Source organism: Uloborus diversus, chromosome 5 (genome assembly GCF_026930045.1).
Source record: "Uloborus diversus isolate 005 chromosome 5, Udiv.v.3.1, whole genome shotgun sequence".
NCBI lineage: Eukaryota > Metazoa > Arthropoda > Arachnida > Araneae > Uloboridae > Uloborus > Uloborus diversus.
In genome coordinates, this window is record NC_072735.1 from 64,968,459 (window position 1) to 64,985,230 (window position 16,772).

General features: G+C 33.3%; 1 protein-coding gene across 2 annotated transcripts in view; it reads right to left on the minus strand.

Moving 5' to 3' along the window:
- The window catches only part of LOC129222189 (ninjurin-2-like), an 89,745-nt gene extending 73,583 nt beyond the window's left edge, over window positions 1–16,162 (minus strand). Inside the window, exons 1-2 of one of the 2 annotated variants that reach the window (XM_054856656.1) lie at window positions 16,068–16,162; window positions 14,251–14,489 (exon numbers count right to left, since the gene is read on the minus strand). In XM_054856656.1, the coding sequence (XP_054712631.1) occupies window positions 14,251–14,457 (207 nt within the window). In that variant the 5' untranslated portion in view covers window positions 14,458–14,489; window positions 16,068–16,162. Of the gene's footprint in view, window positions 1–14,250; window positions 14,490–16,067 lie in introns of those variants that run through there. The other variant, XM_054856657.1, reaches the window with a different exon arrangement.
- Window positions 16,163–16,772: the final 610 nt, after the last annotated feature.

Genomic DNA, 16,772 nt, shown 5'->3' on the forward strand with positions numbered 1-16,772 from the left:
CTACTCTATGGTTTCATCTATTAAAAAAAAAATCATACGCCGAATCCAAATGCTACTAAGTAACAACCCCATTTTCCTTTTAGATATTAGATTAACATGCAGAGTATAAAAAATACAGCATTATTTTCTGCATTATAAATATGCGGATTCACAAGTCGATCATGTGATTTGTTTTTGATGCCAGGAACGAAGTTTATCCTTCTAAGTCACTGATTGGAGAGATCAAAAAAAAAAAAAAAAATGTAAATGTAGATTTCTGAGAAAATGGTACGCAGTGAATAAAAATCTGAAGGAAAAAAATCATTATTTTCAGCCAAAAGTTCACAGGAAACACATATTTTCATTCAAAGGAAAAAAAAATCACGTTTTACAGACCGACTATGATTTTTGAGGACTCGAGACACGAAATTTATTTGGTGTTCCCCTCTCCACTTATACTACGCAGTGAAACAATAAACAATTTTGTTCTTAACGTAATAAAATCACAATCAAACCAAATTTAGTAATGTTTTACATTACAAGATATATTATTGTACATAAGTAAAAATACTATAGGTAGAAGTGATGTGCATGATAAACATACATCACAACGAAAGCTATCGTCATATTTTCCTGAATACAATAAGATGTAACTATCAAAAATATCTATTATATAGTGCTTCATGCAAAACTAGTGTATATATAATTTTAAGTCTGAAAAAGATTTAAAATTTTAGGTTTTTTTTTTTTTTTTTTTTTTTAAATCTTCAGCAACAGTGATATATGAAATTACTCGATTTTTTAAAAATTTTATGGATAGATTAGGTGCTCCCCCATTAGGTCAATTATTTATATTCGATAAGAAATTAGTGTTTGCATTAATTGTTTTACGACATGTCAAAAATTACAGGAGAAAAGGAAACAAATCCTGATGAAACTAGAAATGAGTTAATGGCTTTTTTTATGTTTTTATTAATTGAAGTGACGAGTGAAGCATTGAAGATTGCTTGTTTTGTAACCGAGTTGTACTGTCTTTGTAAGAAAATAAAGAGTTTTCTCATGATTACTGAAATGACAGACATCAAGCACATAAGGCGATCTCAGCTGTGGTGCTGCCATCTATGATCGAAATTAAAAGATATAAAATTACTTACACACAATTGCAAACGGAAATTAATTGTGATCACAGATATTTGTAATTGTTTATGAGTAAAAATTGTATCGGAATGGAGACTATGATAATTGAAAAATATTTTCGTATGCTCCTTTGCTTGAAAAGCCTTGAATTAGTTTTAAAACAAGAGATTTGTTTTCAGGTCAGAAATTTTATCATAACGAGGACCGACAAGATGCCATGTCAGCCTAGGAGCCGGGCCTTTCGGGGGGGGGGGGAGGAGGAGGGGGGAGAAGGGCGACTTGGAGTCAGAGTAGTATAAATCTTGCAAGCTTTATGGGGAAGGGGGAGTGTTGATGAGTCGTTGTGATATTATTTGTTACTTAAGTACATTTAGGAGGAATAAAAAAGTTCTTGCTTTGCAGGACGCAGCAGCGTCCTACAGGAAGTATGAAGTTTGAGAACCTCTGCTCTAGGATGCTGTAGGATTCAAATCTAGGACTGTAAGGACTACTACTCACTGTTTAGCATAGCTCACCGCCCAAGGAAATTGCAACATTATAGCGCAGTAGTGTGTCCAAGGAGAAAAGTAATTTGGAGATGTATCCCCCGCACCAAAACACAGATTTAATAATTTATTCATCTACTTTTTTTTTTACCATAGAAAACCACTAATGCTAACCATATCCCTCCCTTGTTTTCAGTCCCAATGCGTTTTTGGAGGGCCTGTTATCAGAGGTAAACATTTTTTCATGTGAAGTTCACTCGTAATTGCCTCGCCCCTTCGCTAGCGGAACATCTCCGCAATTTGTGATGGTAAATCAGCCGCTGACTGCTATAGTACAGTAAGGAAGTTGTCCTGGATAAAGGAGATGTGCAGATTTAAGGGGGGGGGGTAGCGAACAGGGAGGTGCATTGCAGCATTGACCGCCGAAACATGATGGGATGACTTTATACAGAAAAAACTACCAAAATGTTTTTAAAAAGTGAAGGATTTTAGTCGCACATTTTCAAAAAAAAGCAAATAAGCACGGGAAATGGTGTAAAGTTCCTTTTCTGATGAGGAACCCAGATAGCCCGCCATTTTCTAAATACGAATAGGAACGGAATAACTGCGTTCTAAAAAGGTGGATAGAACAGCTATTTAGAAAGGAAGGTGAAAAAGGTAACTTATATTTATATCGAAAAATAGGAAGGAAAAAAAACGACATTCAGTAATTAAATAATTACGGCTATTTTAACAACTCACACTGTAGCGAAGAAAAACTCCAAAATTAAAATAACATTTTTTCCACAACCTTTGCACTTTTTTTAGGATACACCCATTAAATTTTTGTTCTTTTCAGAATGTTTATTTCCAATTCGCGCCTCCGGAGATCTTTTCCCCCGAGATTTTCTCTCCCTAGTGCTAGAATTCTTAGGAAGGAGCTACTTTGACCTGACGTCGAATTCTTGAAAAATATATTTTGGCCATTTACAATTCGTAAAAAAGAATGAAAAATTACATTGTTTCAATGGAAATATTTTCAGGATTCTGAAATATACTTCGTAAAATCGTGAGGGTTCGTAAATAAGAAGTTTAGAAAATCGAGTGCCAACCACATCACTGGTTTTAAGATAACATTATGATGCCTAAGAGGTTTACTTAATTCAGTCGTAAGTGATAAAGCCCTAAGCACCGAATGTCATTACAGTTCATGTGCGAAGCATTGAAAAAATGTGACACTAATGCCCCGAGAGTAAATGTCAAGTAGTGTCCAATCTATTATGTTGGAACAAAGAACAGCTAATTACGGAAAGTAAGGAAAATGCCGGATAGGAAGACCTGGTGAATTCCCATTATGTTAATGGCTTTAGCGATCTGAAGTATTAATGATCATGGAAACGAAAGTAGATTATCACTTGACCTGTGCAACATATTTAGCATACTCAGTCAATCAAAAAAAAGTTTTTATCATTTTCTGAATGGCCTGTTTCTGCACTGGCGACTACGCATATAAAATTGCATGTGTGTGTACATATATACGTTAAGGTGGTTCCAAAAAACTTTTTTTCGGCTAGAGTCCAGGACCCCCCCCCCCCCCTTTCTTTTTTTTTCTTTTGGACTTACTAATAGAATTATGCTGTTAAAGTTTTAGCTTCAATTTTAAGAGGGTGCTCAATGAACCCTTAATTTATCATTAGCCGTAGTAGAAAATGCTACAAATTTAGAAACATTTATTATTATTATTTTTTTGTAAGTAATTATTTTATTGCAATGCATATTAATAGTGTGTATTATGATATGTAGCATTGTTTTTTCAGTTCAATGTATTTTTGACCCCCCCCCCCCACCCCATGCTTATGAAGTTTGGGGGAGGGGGTTGAGCACCCTCTTTCAGTTGAAAGAAGAAGCTAAAATTTTGTCGGAATAATACTATCCAAAAGTGTTAAAATATTGAGGGGTGTCCTGTTATCTAGGAGAAACTTTTCTTTTTACATGTATATTTTTGAACCACCCTAATGTACGTATGCATGAAAGTTTATATGGGTCAAATAACTGCGGGGCAAACGTCCAAGTTCCGCAGTCAGCAGGAGGCCTCAAATTTGTAAAATAGTTTTGATTAGTTTACTTCCTAGATTGATGATCAACAGTCAAGAAAACGGGAAAACTTTATGATGCGTTCATCTCAGCAAGATTACTTTTCTTTTTTAACATTAAAAATAAATAAATTAATTAATTTACAAAGTATTAAGTGTTTGACCAGAAATAGGAGAAATTTGTCATTAGCTAAATGCTGCTTTACTACTTCATAATATCTGTATCTCAGTGCCAGAGTGACGTAAGTCCAAAAATTGCGATTTTCTGTTTATTAGTGCATTGTATGTAGAAGCCTATTTCCCATAGAGCCATGTGACCGTAATTTTTTTTTTTTTTAAATCCTTATCCATTTTTTACTAGAGTGAAAAAAGTGCGCGTCCCAGCCTTTGCGTGGGCCAGAAAAAAGTTTTTCCTCTCTACTGTAAAATTATTATAATGTGACTTACGTTGTTCTAGCTCTGAGGTACAGATATATTGACAAATATTTTTTTTATATATTTGCACAACATTTTCATAACATAATTTTGCGACACCTTCATTTTTCTGATTGTCTGAATAATGTACAGGATGTGTCACAGTTTCCCCCAGCGTTTAGAAGGCAGAGCTTTCTACCAATTTTCACAAAACTTAGGTGACTCTAAATAGGATTACAAGAAAAACGTAGACTACCTACCCTTGTGCATAAAAAGTAAAAGAAGAAACAACAACGTGCAATTGCACAAATTGCAGATTTCTGCAGACATGTGTTTCGGCGTTACAAGGAACGCCTTTTTCAAAGCAAAAGAAATGAGCTTATGGATGAATATACGTCCGACAAAAGCCAAAGGAACAAAAGCTTTGTCGGATGTCTTTTCATTCATAAGCTCATTTCTTTTGCTTTGAAAAAGGTGTTCCTTGTAACGCCAAAAAACGTGTCTGCAGTGATCTGCTACTGTCTGACCATCGATTGCTTGGAAAAACTAATATCCGGTTTATAGCCGGAAATGGACGTATCTATTGTTTATAGGGGTGTTAGTTGATTTGCTACAGATGTGCACTTTTGCCTCTCTATTATTTAGCTTTAGTTTTGTAAAAGTGAAAATTTGCTCTCAGCAACATTTTTTTAATCTAAAGTATATTCGATTTATACTCTCACGGCAAACATTAATTGATTTATTTATTCGCAACAAAGTTTTGAGCTTACCATTTTGCTTTTGCGTTCCTGAACGAAATGAAAATATTTTCTTTTTGTTGTTTCCATGGTAACTATTTTTGTTTTCCCTTACTTTATTTTAGAGAATGCAATAAATGAATAAGGCACTAGTGACATTATAAAACGCGTGCATCAAAATCCCCCCCCCCATCGTTACTTTCCCCTTCACCCCTACTAGATTAATTCAAATGGAATAGTCTTTACTTGGCAGACTGCCAAATTACATACAATTCGCGTTCAAACAGTATTTGTGCTATGGGATGTTGTTTTACTTATAACACCACATATTCCAACAGACAAAACTTTTCGAAACTGGGGTGGCTAGCACTAGCATTACTCAATCAGTAATCTCAGTTTACTTCGGTTAACATTTTTCTTTTTTAAATTCCAATATTAACTAATTTCTGTAAGCCATTAATTAATGGTTTCCTTCTATACAATGGTAAAATGATGATAAAATAAAACACCATAGCTTCACACTGTAATTTAAAATACTTTATAACATAAGAAAAAAAGTTCCAATGATCATACGATAAAAGGCATGAGATAATTTCTGGTGAAATTTTTTTGTCAATTATCTCTAGGGGGCAGGGGCGGCAAATAGGTGGGTCAAGAGGGGGCGGTCGCACCCCCAAGTTTTATAAGCAGAATGATAGAAAATGGGTGAATTCAATTTATGTAAATCGGAAATCAATGTTCATTTTAAAAAATCTCGCTGGTTCTCAGCAACTATTTGATAAACTCGACGCATTCCCAGACTAGAAAAAGTGTTTTTTGTTATTTGGATGATGACTTAAATTCATGAAGTATTTTCCAGCCTTTTCAGAACATAGAAAAGTGATAGAGAACCATGGTTAATTTTAACTAAACAAGACATTTCCTCATTTTGGCTAAATATTTCATACTTGTGTGCCCAGTGTAACGATGTATGTTCAATATGAGAGGCTCATGCAAAGTGGTGTGACTGCATGGTTTTCACAAGAAAAATCCTTGATATTTTACAATAACTTTTACGCTCATTCTTTAAGTGTATATTTATTTGATGAGTGTTTATCGCTTTCTTCTGCTAGAAACACGTTTTAGCTGCTCAATGCATTATATGCTTTCATAGAAACTTCTTAAAAATGTATATGATATGATTATTGAATTTAAAAAAAAACATATCAACAAATACCTTTTATGGGGCTCTATAATTATGCAATCTCTGCGTGACAGAAGATGGTCTTCAAGAGCTAAAACCATAAAATTATTTCTCTATAACTTCAAAGCAGTGATTTGACGACTGGAAGAATTATTGCAAAACGATTCCTTCAATGGTGGAAAAGCTCATGCCCTTTACCATGCATGAATTCGTTTGAATTTTTATTCAATTTGTTTGTATTGAGGAAAGTTTTTGAAAAATGCTTTACTCATCATATCAAAACATCTTCAATCCGCTACCCTTAATTTTCAGACTATTCAAACCACAGTTCAATCTACAATTGATCTGTGCAGTATACTACCACAGTTCAATCTGCAATTGAAACTGAAACTAGATTTTATATAGATGCATATTTCAATCAATCGTGAAACCTTTCAAAAAATTCTTCCTCCAAGCCAATTTTAAAAAGGCGAAAAAAAAAAAAAAAAATGGCGAAAACCCACACGATGTAAAGTCAAACATTGTTTTCTTAATATTTTGTATGAAGTAATTGATTCAGTTTTGAATGAAATTAACACAAGATTTAATGATAATTATTTTTCTGTATGGTTGGCTCTATATTATCTGGACTGGATGTTGAAAACGAAAAATAAAATGTTTCAATTTTGAGTAAAATTTTTAGCACGAGGCAAGAAAAATTACAAGCAATATACCAGCAGACCGGTTATCACATCCAGAGACTGAAGTTTCGTCCTTGTTATGAACTCATCAGTCTGGAATAATGAATGAAAGAGCTGGATGCAGATGACATCTCATTGAAGCTGAGAGCGCCTACGAGACTAGATTATTCAGTGATGAAAACTTAAGCCCCTCAAATTTTGAAGTTGCCTGGGTGATTTTGAAGAGCAAGATATAAAAAGTGTTTTCATACATAACTTTGTTACTTCAATTATTTTTTAACTTTTCCAATCAGCTCAGCTAGTAGAGAAAGATTTCTTTGTCTCAGGAGGTTAGAGAATATTATTTTCAAAACACAATGGGGGAAAAAAATAAATAAATAAATAAATAAAATAAAGAAATAAATAAATAATAAATAAATAAATAAATAAATAAATAAAACCATTTTCTATTTAGTTGTACTGGTAAAACAGCACAACACTGGGCACTGACAGATTAGTAACACGATTTCCTGCTCTTTCGAATTCCAAAAATCATGCATTAAAACTTTTCCAAAAGGTATAAAAACTTTAGTATCGAGACGTTTTGTATGATAACGTATTAGAAAATGAATCAAAATTTTAATGTTTCCAAACACAAATTTTTATTCATAGTAAACCGATTTTATGACCACCCCCTGTTAGCTAATGTGTGTTTTGTACCGCACTGTAGTAATACATATTTAAGAAACTCGACCCCCTAAATGAAATGCTGGAATGTCGCCCCTGCTAGGGGGCTGTCCGCAAATGGTGTCAAGCTTTGAGGGGGGTTAGGTTCATGGAGTAGTGACAGTTTGTGGCAAGAGGGAGAAAGGGGGGGGGTAATAAGAAGTGTGACAACACGCATTCTTTTTCATAAAAATATGTTTATGAAAAATGTTATGACTTATGACGAGGGGGAAGGGGGTAAGGTGAAGTGTGACACTTTGTGGCAAATGGGGGAGGGATCAAAAATGGTGAAAAAAGAGTAAAAATTAAATACCTTAATTAACAGATAATTTTGTACCATGAATTTATGATTTAAAGTAAAAAAATCAAGTATTTAGTCCATAAGATATCTACTAATGAAGCTGGGAAGCTGGGCCTAAATCTGAGTTATTCAAAAAAAGATTTTAATACTGGATAATGAGGTTGTTTCCTTTAGTCAAAAGTAGAACTTTTAGTCACTGAAATTGATAAAATAAGCAAAAAAAAAAAAAAAAAACCATGGACCCAAAAAAATTCTTTCATTTTCCCACCAGTTATTTTTTAATTATTTTTTTTTAAATGTCCGATTTTTCAAACAAGGCATGGTCTTGATGACGTCACAAATGATGTTTCCACGTTATGATAATCAAGAAGCGAATTAAAATTGCGCTCTACGCTTGCTATCAACCATATCGTTGCCAATACACGTGAGTAAAGATGCGAATTAAATATTTTGCTCTGTGAATGACAACACAGAATGGCATTTCATCATTTGTGATGTTATCGGCAAGAAATGTAAGCAATAAAAGATCACCGATTTAAGTTTTTTTTTTTAAATATTAAACTTAAACAAATTAATTAAAAAATGGTTAGATCCTATGTTTTTAAGCATGTTCTTTCAGAAAAAATACTTTCAAAATATTGGAAACGATCCCATTAGGATTTTCATTGTTTGCAAATTTTTTAGGCATGGAAATTTTGATTGCAGTACAAAATGGATTTTCGGTAAAGATCCTGATGCAGTTGATTGGTTATTTCAAAACAAATTGTATCGCTCACATAGTTAAGGCGAAGACGATTTGTTTAACTCTCCCGTTTGGTTAGATGAAAAATATTACACTGTTGAAGTTAATTCATTAAAGTAGAACATATAAATCATTGATTAATAGAAATTCATTATTTTAGCTTGCTTCCATTCAAACAACCAAAGTTGCTTTATTATGGAGCACAATGAAAGTAATAAACATAACAGTTTTAGCATTTCGTGTTAGGGACAGAAGTAAAAACCAATTCGCTGAAAATCTTTTATTTACGACAGAACATTGCTGTTCTAAAAATTGCCATGGTATTTACGCAAAAGGTTGCACCCATAGTTCCGTTTATTAATAGCAAGATATCTATGAAACTACTAAGTTGCGTTTTCCGCGGTTACTTTTAATTTGATAAGTGGAAGCAATGCATCACTTTTCAATATGGCGCATAGTAATTTGAAAACACACATCAGCATCTAGACAGGAAGAATGTTAGAGTTTTTTGTCGTAGAAAAGAAGGTATTGCAAATCATATTGACCCATTTAATAAATAAAAAAAAAAGGTTTTTGTCAAAACTAATCTAGTTTAATTTCGTGTATGCAAACATTGATTTTCTTTCTCCATTGTTCTAAAAAGTTCTTTTTGGCTTGGTAAATTATGATCTAAAGTGTACAACCCAATTTCGTCATAGGAAAATATTTAATGAAATTAAAAAATGTAGTCCAGCGTCTGAACTATTCTCTGAAACTCAAATGCAGCAGTTCCAGTTGGAGGAAAAGAATTTTCCCTTCATTCGCGGAACGTTTTATTTGCCTACAGTAGCAGATTCAGTTTTTAGCCTACTTTCACAGTAAAAGTCAGAAAAAGAAGGAAAAAAGTATGAAAGAAGGCTTAATGCGTCTTGAAAATATCACAAAAAAAAAAAAAAAAAAAAGTCAAAAATAAAAAAAATAATTAAATAAATATGGAAAAATTATAAATTGGAAGGTTTGGTATTGAGATGGGGAAAAATGTCTGTCGGTCTGTCTGGCTGCCCCCCCCCCTAATAACTTTTGAGTGAACATTCCGATTGGAACATATTTTTTTTTTTGTTCGAAAGATCTCGGCGAGGACACCTCATTCCTATATTTCACTTTTTGATTTGAACTATTTTTTGTTCAATTTTGAACAGTACAAAAAAACTTAACATTAGCGCCCACGGGGAAATTCAAGGCAATTCCGGACTGTGAGGCGAATTTGCTTCAAACTAACTTTGTAGGAAAAAGCTTTTGATGAAAAAATTGTATATTAAATATCTTTTTGATTTGAGCAATTTTTCGTTTAATTTTGAACAGTTCAAATCCCTTAACATTAGCGCCTACGGGGAAACTTAAAGTCAATGTAGATTCCGTACTTGAAAGCGGATTTAATTCAAACAAATTTTGTTGGAAATAGCTCTTGACGACAAACTCCAGACTCCGACTCCGAGAATTTAGGGGCACCTGACTCCAACTCCGACTCCTGTGCCCAACATTTAGTCGGACTCCGACTCCCCGACTTCGACTCTGACTTCGGCAAAAAATTATACACGGAGGAAAAAGACTGACTCCGGTTCTTGGATATTCGACTCCGACTCCTTTATCCAAAAATGAGATTAACTCCGACTCCGACTCCACAGCCATGGTTTTAACTGTGAAATAATTATTGTTGATATGACTTATTTTTATTTTTACTCTAAAGTTTTAATTTAGGTATTCAGTTTTCGGCGGATCAACTCGAAGTCATTTGTGTTTCTACATAAAGATATGCGCAGACTTTTTTTTTTTTTGACAATGAAAATTATTTCTTTAAATTGTTCCTTTATTGTTTCTATTTATTTTGGTAAGTGCATTAATTATTTTTAAAAATTATTTTTGGCAACAGGGGAAGAAGAAACTTTTTTATATATATGACTAGCAAAAATACCCGGCGTTGCCTGGGTCAGTAATAATTATGAGAAACAATCGTTACTTGCCCTTGTTTTCTGTTTTAAGCGAAAGAATTTAAAACAAACCTTTTTGACGTGATTAAAATTCGAGCTTCTTCCTTACTCATTAAACTAAAATAGCAATAAGTATAAAGAACAAAATAAAATTCAATTAGAAACGAAAGCACGACATTTAAGCATATACAAATTTGAAGAATTTCCGAAATATGAAATTAAACTTTACATGTTTAAAAAGATTTATCTGTTAGTACTTTTTTTTTTTAATCTAAAACCTTCTATGTATGGCTATTGATGTACGAACCTGTTTTAAAAAATGTAGCCGCCCGTGTTCCCCTTACACTTGCTTTAGTTATTTTGGGAAATTTCAATTTTTGTGGGCAGTTAGTGCGGTTTAAAATCTTACCAAATTTGCGAGAATCATTTTGGGACACTTTCGATAATACTCCCCCTCCTTACTAATTTTTATTATAGAAATATTGTTGCCAGATGCTGAAATACTTTTGGTCAAAATAAAATTGCGCTAAACGGTTTCATCCGAAATGTTTCCAAAACAAGTAGTAAAATTTGGCGATTGTTTGAAATCGTGCAAAAAGAAAAATTAATGGAAGTTTTTGTGCGGTTTATGGATTTGCCTAATTTAGTTGTTGAATTATTTTTACACAGTATTTTTTTTTTTTTTAAGCATCTTTGATTGGCGATATTTTGTTTATATAATGAAAGCTGCGAAACATTATTACGTAGTCTTTGGGCTCAAAAACAGCGACCGTGGAAAAAACTGCCAAATGCTTCAGCTACTGAAATCTTTCTGTAAAAATTCTGGCGATATTTCTGCTGGTTGGTTGGATATAGTGACCAAGTGTCCAATCAACATAAATAATAATAATAACCCATAAGTTCCGTTTAAAAGTAAAATGATCAACCAAATCCATTTATTTTTAGCCAATCTTGTGGAAAAACGTTACTTTAAGATTTAACTTGAGAAAAGCTTCAGAAAGTCAGACGAAACGCAAAAATATTCAACAATACAACAATTCTTTGGAGTTGAGATGACACACTAAATAATGACTTGGGTTGATGAAAGCCTTCGAACAGGGAACAAAAAAGCTCATAGCTCGTTTTTTTATACAACTTAGAAACTTCGAACAGATGCTATCTTCAGCAGAAAAATTGGCGCTTTCGATGGACATATAATGTTAATATGTGCACGTTTTTTTCCACCCCCATAGTGGGACATTTATGCGAAAATTGGGACTAAAATTGGAATAAAAAGGGAACTATCAATCGGATTTTTTTCGGACTGGTCTAAAAACCTTCCCAGTACCAAACTGGACAAACGGTGAAAGTTTCAGCCAAATCTGCCGGGTAGTTTCTGAGATCTTGGGGAACAAATTTACCAAACTCCATTTTTATATATACAGATGTATTTTTCGTTTTGAAAGCGGTTAGAGAATTTGTTTTAATGGAAAAAATGTATTAGCTGCTTTGTTTAAAAGATGCTGTTTTTTTATTTGCTCGTTTATTTATTTGTTTTTTTACGCATCTATTTTTTTTAGACAAGTGAGGCATATTTTATTCCTAGAAATCAGCTTAAAATATTTAAAAAATATGCTTGAAGCAATTTGCGATTTTATCTATTTTTGAGAATATTGATCAAGTACTAGAAAGTTGTATGGGTATACCGAAAAGTAGGCTCGTTTAGTTCTAAACGGAACTTCTTGTTCTTCGTTATTTTAATTTAAATCTATTTTTCTTCTTTTTTTGCCTCGTATCTTTTCCCCTCAATTAGAAAATAATTCAAAAGTAGTAAATTAGAGCAGCTGACCAAAAATAGTTCTACAACTTTAATAAGCAAATAAAATATAGAGATATCTATATCTTCGTTATTACCTTGTCGATTACCCTAGATTCTGGACTTATTCTCAACCATTTAATTACTGAGAATCACTTGATACCCTTCCGAATCTAATCCAAAAGTTTTGTTTCATACATTTATTTGCAACAATAAAAATGATATAAATGAATTTTCACTAGCTGTTTACGGACCATATGAAAATTTCTCGTGAACCACGAGTGGTCCTCAGACCACATGTTGAGAATCACTGCTGTAGACATTGTTAAGTTTTCGACATGTTTAATAATCAGGAGGAGTGTTTCATTTAAAAACAAAAAAAAGCGTATAAACAGATAACGATTAAAAAATCGTATGATTGTTTTTTAACTAAACAATACTCATTATTAAAGCAAGTACCAAAGTTTTAAAGAAAAAAAAAAGTTATAGTTAAACAAAACAAAGCTGTAATTTAGAAAATCAAAGTGAAAATGCACGAATAGCCAATAAATTGCAAACAAGTCTTTCTGGGGTAGCAAATTACGTCTTCATCAACATTAATGCAAATTGCGCATTAATTAATTCTGCATAAAACTAAATTCTTTACTTCTCCAAATCAAGCTAATCTCAAGTGGCAACAAATCATCAAAAAAAGTTGCAAAATTATATTGCTTGAAATATTTCACTCACAAAAGTAACAAATCTATAATGAATAAAAGTTACGAGATTGTGTGGCTTGTAATATTGTACTCACTAAAAGAAACAATACTTAACAAAAGCAGTAAATCTTTTGCTGCTTGAATATCATACTAGCTAAAAGTAACAATGCTTTAGTCTAACTCACAAAATTATATTGCTCGAAATATTGCACTCACTGAAAGTAATAAATCATCTATAAAAGTTGCAAAATTGCATTGCTTGAAACATTTTTTTTTTTCTTTTTAATGGGACTGCGTTACGGGTACAACCTTTAGCAGACTTAGTGCGATCCCCTGATATAGCATCCATTCTTTCACGTGGCACCACTATCGACGGATACTTTACAACGAGAACTTTGACGCACAGTTTTCCCACAAGATCTCTTTGATGCGAAACTACACCAGGAATTTATTCTGCCAAGAGCACTCCAAGCGAAACGAGTACTCGAGTGATCTTTTACATGCCGCATAATCATACGACCTGGGCTCTGTCTATTTTATGCATCTTGAAAATCCATCAACTAGAGCCAAGTGCGAATTTGCGTCTTTGGACGGAAGAGACCAGCGTCTAACCACTACACCATTTTGTCGGCAAAGCATGAAACATTGTACGCTAATGTTTCAAGCTTCACCCACGAAGTACAGATTGTTCTTTCTTAGCTTAGTGAGTTCATTGTTTGAAACAGTAAAACAGTACCCTAAAAGTAACAAACCATCAAAAAGAGTCACAAAATGAACTTTCTTGAAATATTAGGGGCCATTCATTAATTACGTAAAGGTCCTGATGGGGAGGGGGAATGGAAAAATCTCTACATACCCTTGCCTTGGGCAGGGAAGGGGGGTCGAACCCATTCTTACGTAGTATTTTCCAAGTTTCTATTTTACATTAGAAATTGCGCGGTCAAGTGGTTTGGCTGAGGTCATGTTTTATTAACGTTTGGAAGATAAAAAACATATTAGGATGAGCTGTTTTATGCTTGTATTACAAAGAATGAATAGTGTAAAATATAATAAAATAATTGCACTAAGTATGGCATACAATGGTATAAAAATATTTGATTTACGTCAAACTGGGAGTTTTAGTGTAACAGTTTTGTAACAACATTTCATTAATTTGAAAAAGCGGAATGGAATCTTACGTAAGAATAGGAGGAAGGGGTCTGCAAAATCTTACGTACCCTTACATGGGGGTAGGGGGTTCAAAAATTGGCAAAATCATCCCTACATAATTAATGAATGGCCCCTTACAATCAGTAAAATTAAAAAAGCATCTGAAAAAAGTCACAAAATTATGATGTTTCAGATATTGTACTCACAAGGCGATCAAGGTATTTTCCTGGATCCCTTGGATCTGTTGAATCAGTTTCGTCTTCCTCGGACCAGCGAACCCTTTGCTTTTCGTTCTTTTCTCTTTCCCGCTCGGCCAAACGTCTTCTGCGACGGGTCTCAAACATTTCCAGATCAGACAGGTCATAAATAGCGATCACGTCCTGATACGGACGGCAACTTACCATTGTGTCCATTTTCGTGGAAGGAGGGAAATTTTGAATTATAACTATAAAAGTGAAAGATTTTTATAATCTACATAAAAGACAGGAAACTCCGTTGAAAGTAAGTATGATGCCTCGAATAGAACACTTCTGGGTGTATTAAGTTGAAATAAAAGCTAATTATAATTGTAAAAGTAAAATATTTGTGTACATAAAAGACAGAAAACCTCGTAGAAAGTCATTTTAGGCTTTTTGGGGTTAATCCGCGCCACATGTGCCACTCAATCCCGCGGATAATCGGGAGTTTATTGTACAGTAATTAAACAAAGTAAATTGAATGAACTTCTGAAAAATACACTGACTTCACACAAAAAAAGCTAAGTTAATTTTTAACAGGAAAAACTGACATAAACTCCTTTTTAAAAAATCACTAATTTCTAAGAGAAAGAAATTCTTTTCCTACCTGCCAAATCCTTAATAGCTTTACTAGTAATAAAAGTTCAGCTTGATTACTTTCTGACTGCTTCGAACTATGCCGTTGCCGTCTTAACGCGCTTAACGCCGTACATTTTAATTTCTTCAATCGTTGTATGAAATTATTTATTTGTATCTGCTTATCTCTGCAATTGCAGAGCAGTTTATTAAAACTTGATTAGTGCGTTCGGATTTTTGACGCTTCGGATTTCTGACGTTTGGATTTTTGAAGTTTAAGATTTCTAACATTCGGATTTTCATCGTATCGGGTTTCTGACGTTCGAATTTTTAATGTTTCTCGAATTTTAAACTTTTCGGATCTTTGACGATTCGGATTTCTGACGTTTCGGATATCTGATCTTTGAATTGTGACGTTCAGATTTTCGATGTTCTACTGTGTGTAAATATTTCATCTCCTTTTACTTGTTCTGAAGAAAAAGAGATTTATTTAGATTTAAAAATTTTCCATCCTGGAAATAGTTGAGCTACTTTTTGTAAATTAAACTAGAAATTTATCAGCTCAAAAACACATGCTTATTGCTTAGAAATAATCATTGCAAAGAGTAATGAAGAGAACTATGTGTACTTAATTCGAGTAAGTACGTCTTGCTAAAATTAAAGCATTAAGCTTTTGCGCTAAACATAGATCTGTTTTCTTGAAGCACCTTTCTATCTTGATTAAAAGTACTTTGATCATATTCGTTTTCCTTAGCGATTAAAATATTTTTAATTTATTTCGTCAAATTTTAGATAGTTAGGAGGGACGAAAAAAACATGCATAATGAACTAAATATCTTTAAGTTGAGGAAAAATGCTTTATAACCTTCTGTAAACAAACATCAAATTGTCAAATAAACAAAGATACTTGTTTTACAAAATGGAAAATTTTGCTTCTATACAATATTAAAAACTATTGCAATATGTGCAGTAAACCAGCTTCTACCTGTATGAGTCATTATTCAAATATGAGAAAGTGAGAAAGCGTAAAACCGAAATAGTTATATTCAAAAAGGAAGAAGAAGAAGATGATGATGATGGTGATGATGCTGATGAGTTATGAACATGATTAAAGAATTATTGCTCAAAGCTAAAAAATTAAGAAAAGAAAGACAAGGAAAAACTTTAAACTTTAGCAAACAAAAATCAAACTGTTAAACGATTAAAACTACCTGTTTCACAATATGGATATTTCTACCGCTGTGAATCAAAAAGGAACGATTCCAGATTTGCTTGGAGAAAGCATCACTCCCATCAGCCCGTCTTCGAGAGAGCAACTAGATTCGAGCCGAGCAATGTCTGGATTGGGTGGTGGGGGTGAGCCACCTGTCGATGGCTGTCACGCACCCCACCAACTGTCTCTGTTATTGATCGTTTTTGATGTCCAGCAGCGGAGCTGAAAATCGAAACAAACTTCTTTCAGTTTTCCAATTTTTCGACTCGATTATTAGTCACGAAACTGTTCGATGTTCTCGTTTCTTTTCTATTAAGGCCCAAAAAATCATTTTACTTTCACATGGTTTTGTATTAAGCTTAATTAAATTCTTTAAAGTCAGCTATTTAAAAAAAAAACACTTTGGGTGTGCCGACAGAAGTGAAAACTTGAACAATTACGTGTATTTTTTTGAATCGTCAAGAAAAATATTTTTTTTTGTGCAGGAATTACTTTTAAATGAAGTGTTTTTTTTATTCATAATTATAAACTACAACTAAAAAAAATTTACATATTTAAAAATTTTCTACAAACTTTGAGAAGAACTTGGGAAAGTAAAAGAGGAATGAACGAGTCCGCAGTCCAGTGCCTTACCCATTTGGTCAACCGGGCGCTCGCTAGCTACCAATAAAAGGCGCCTAAAGAAGTTTTCACTTCAAAATGC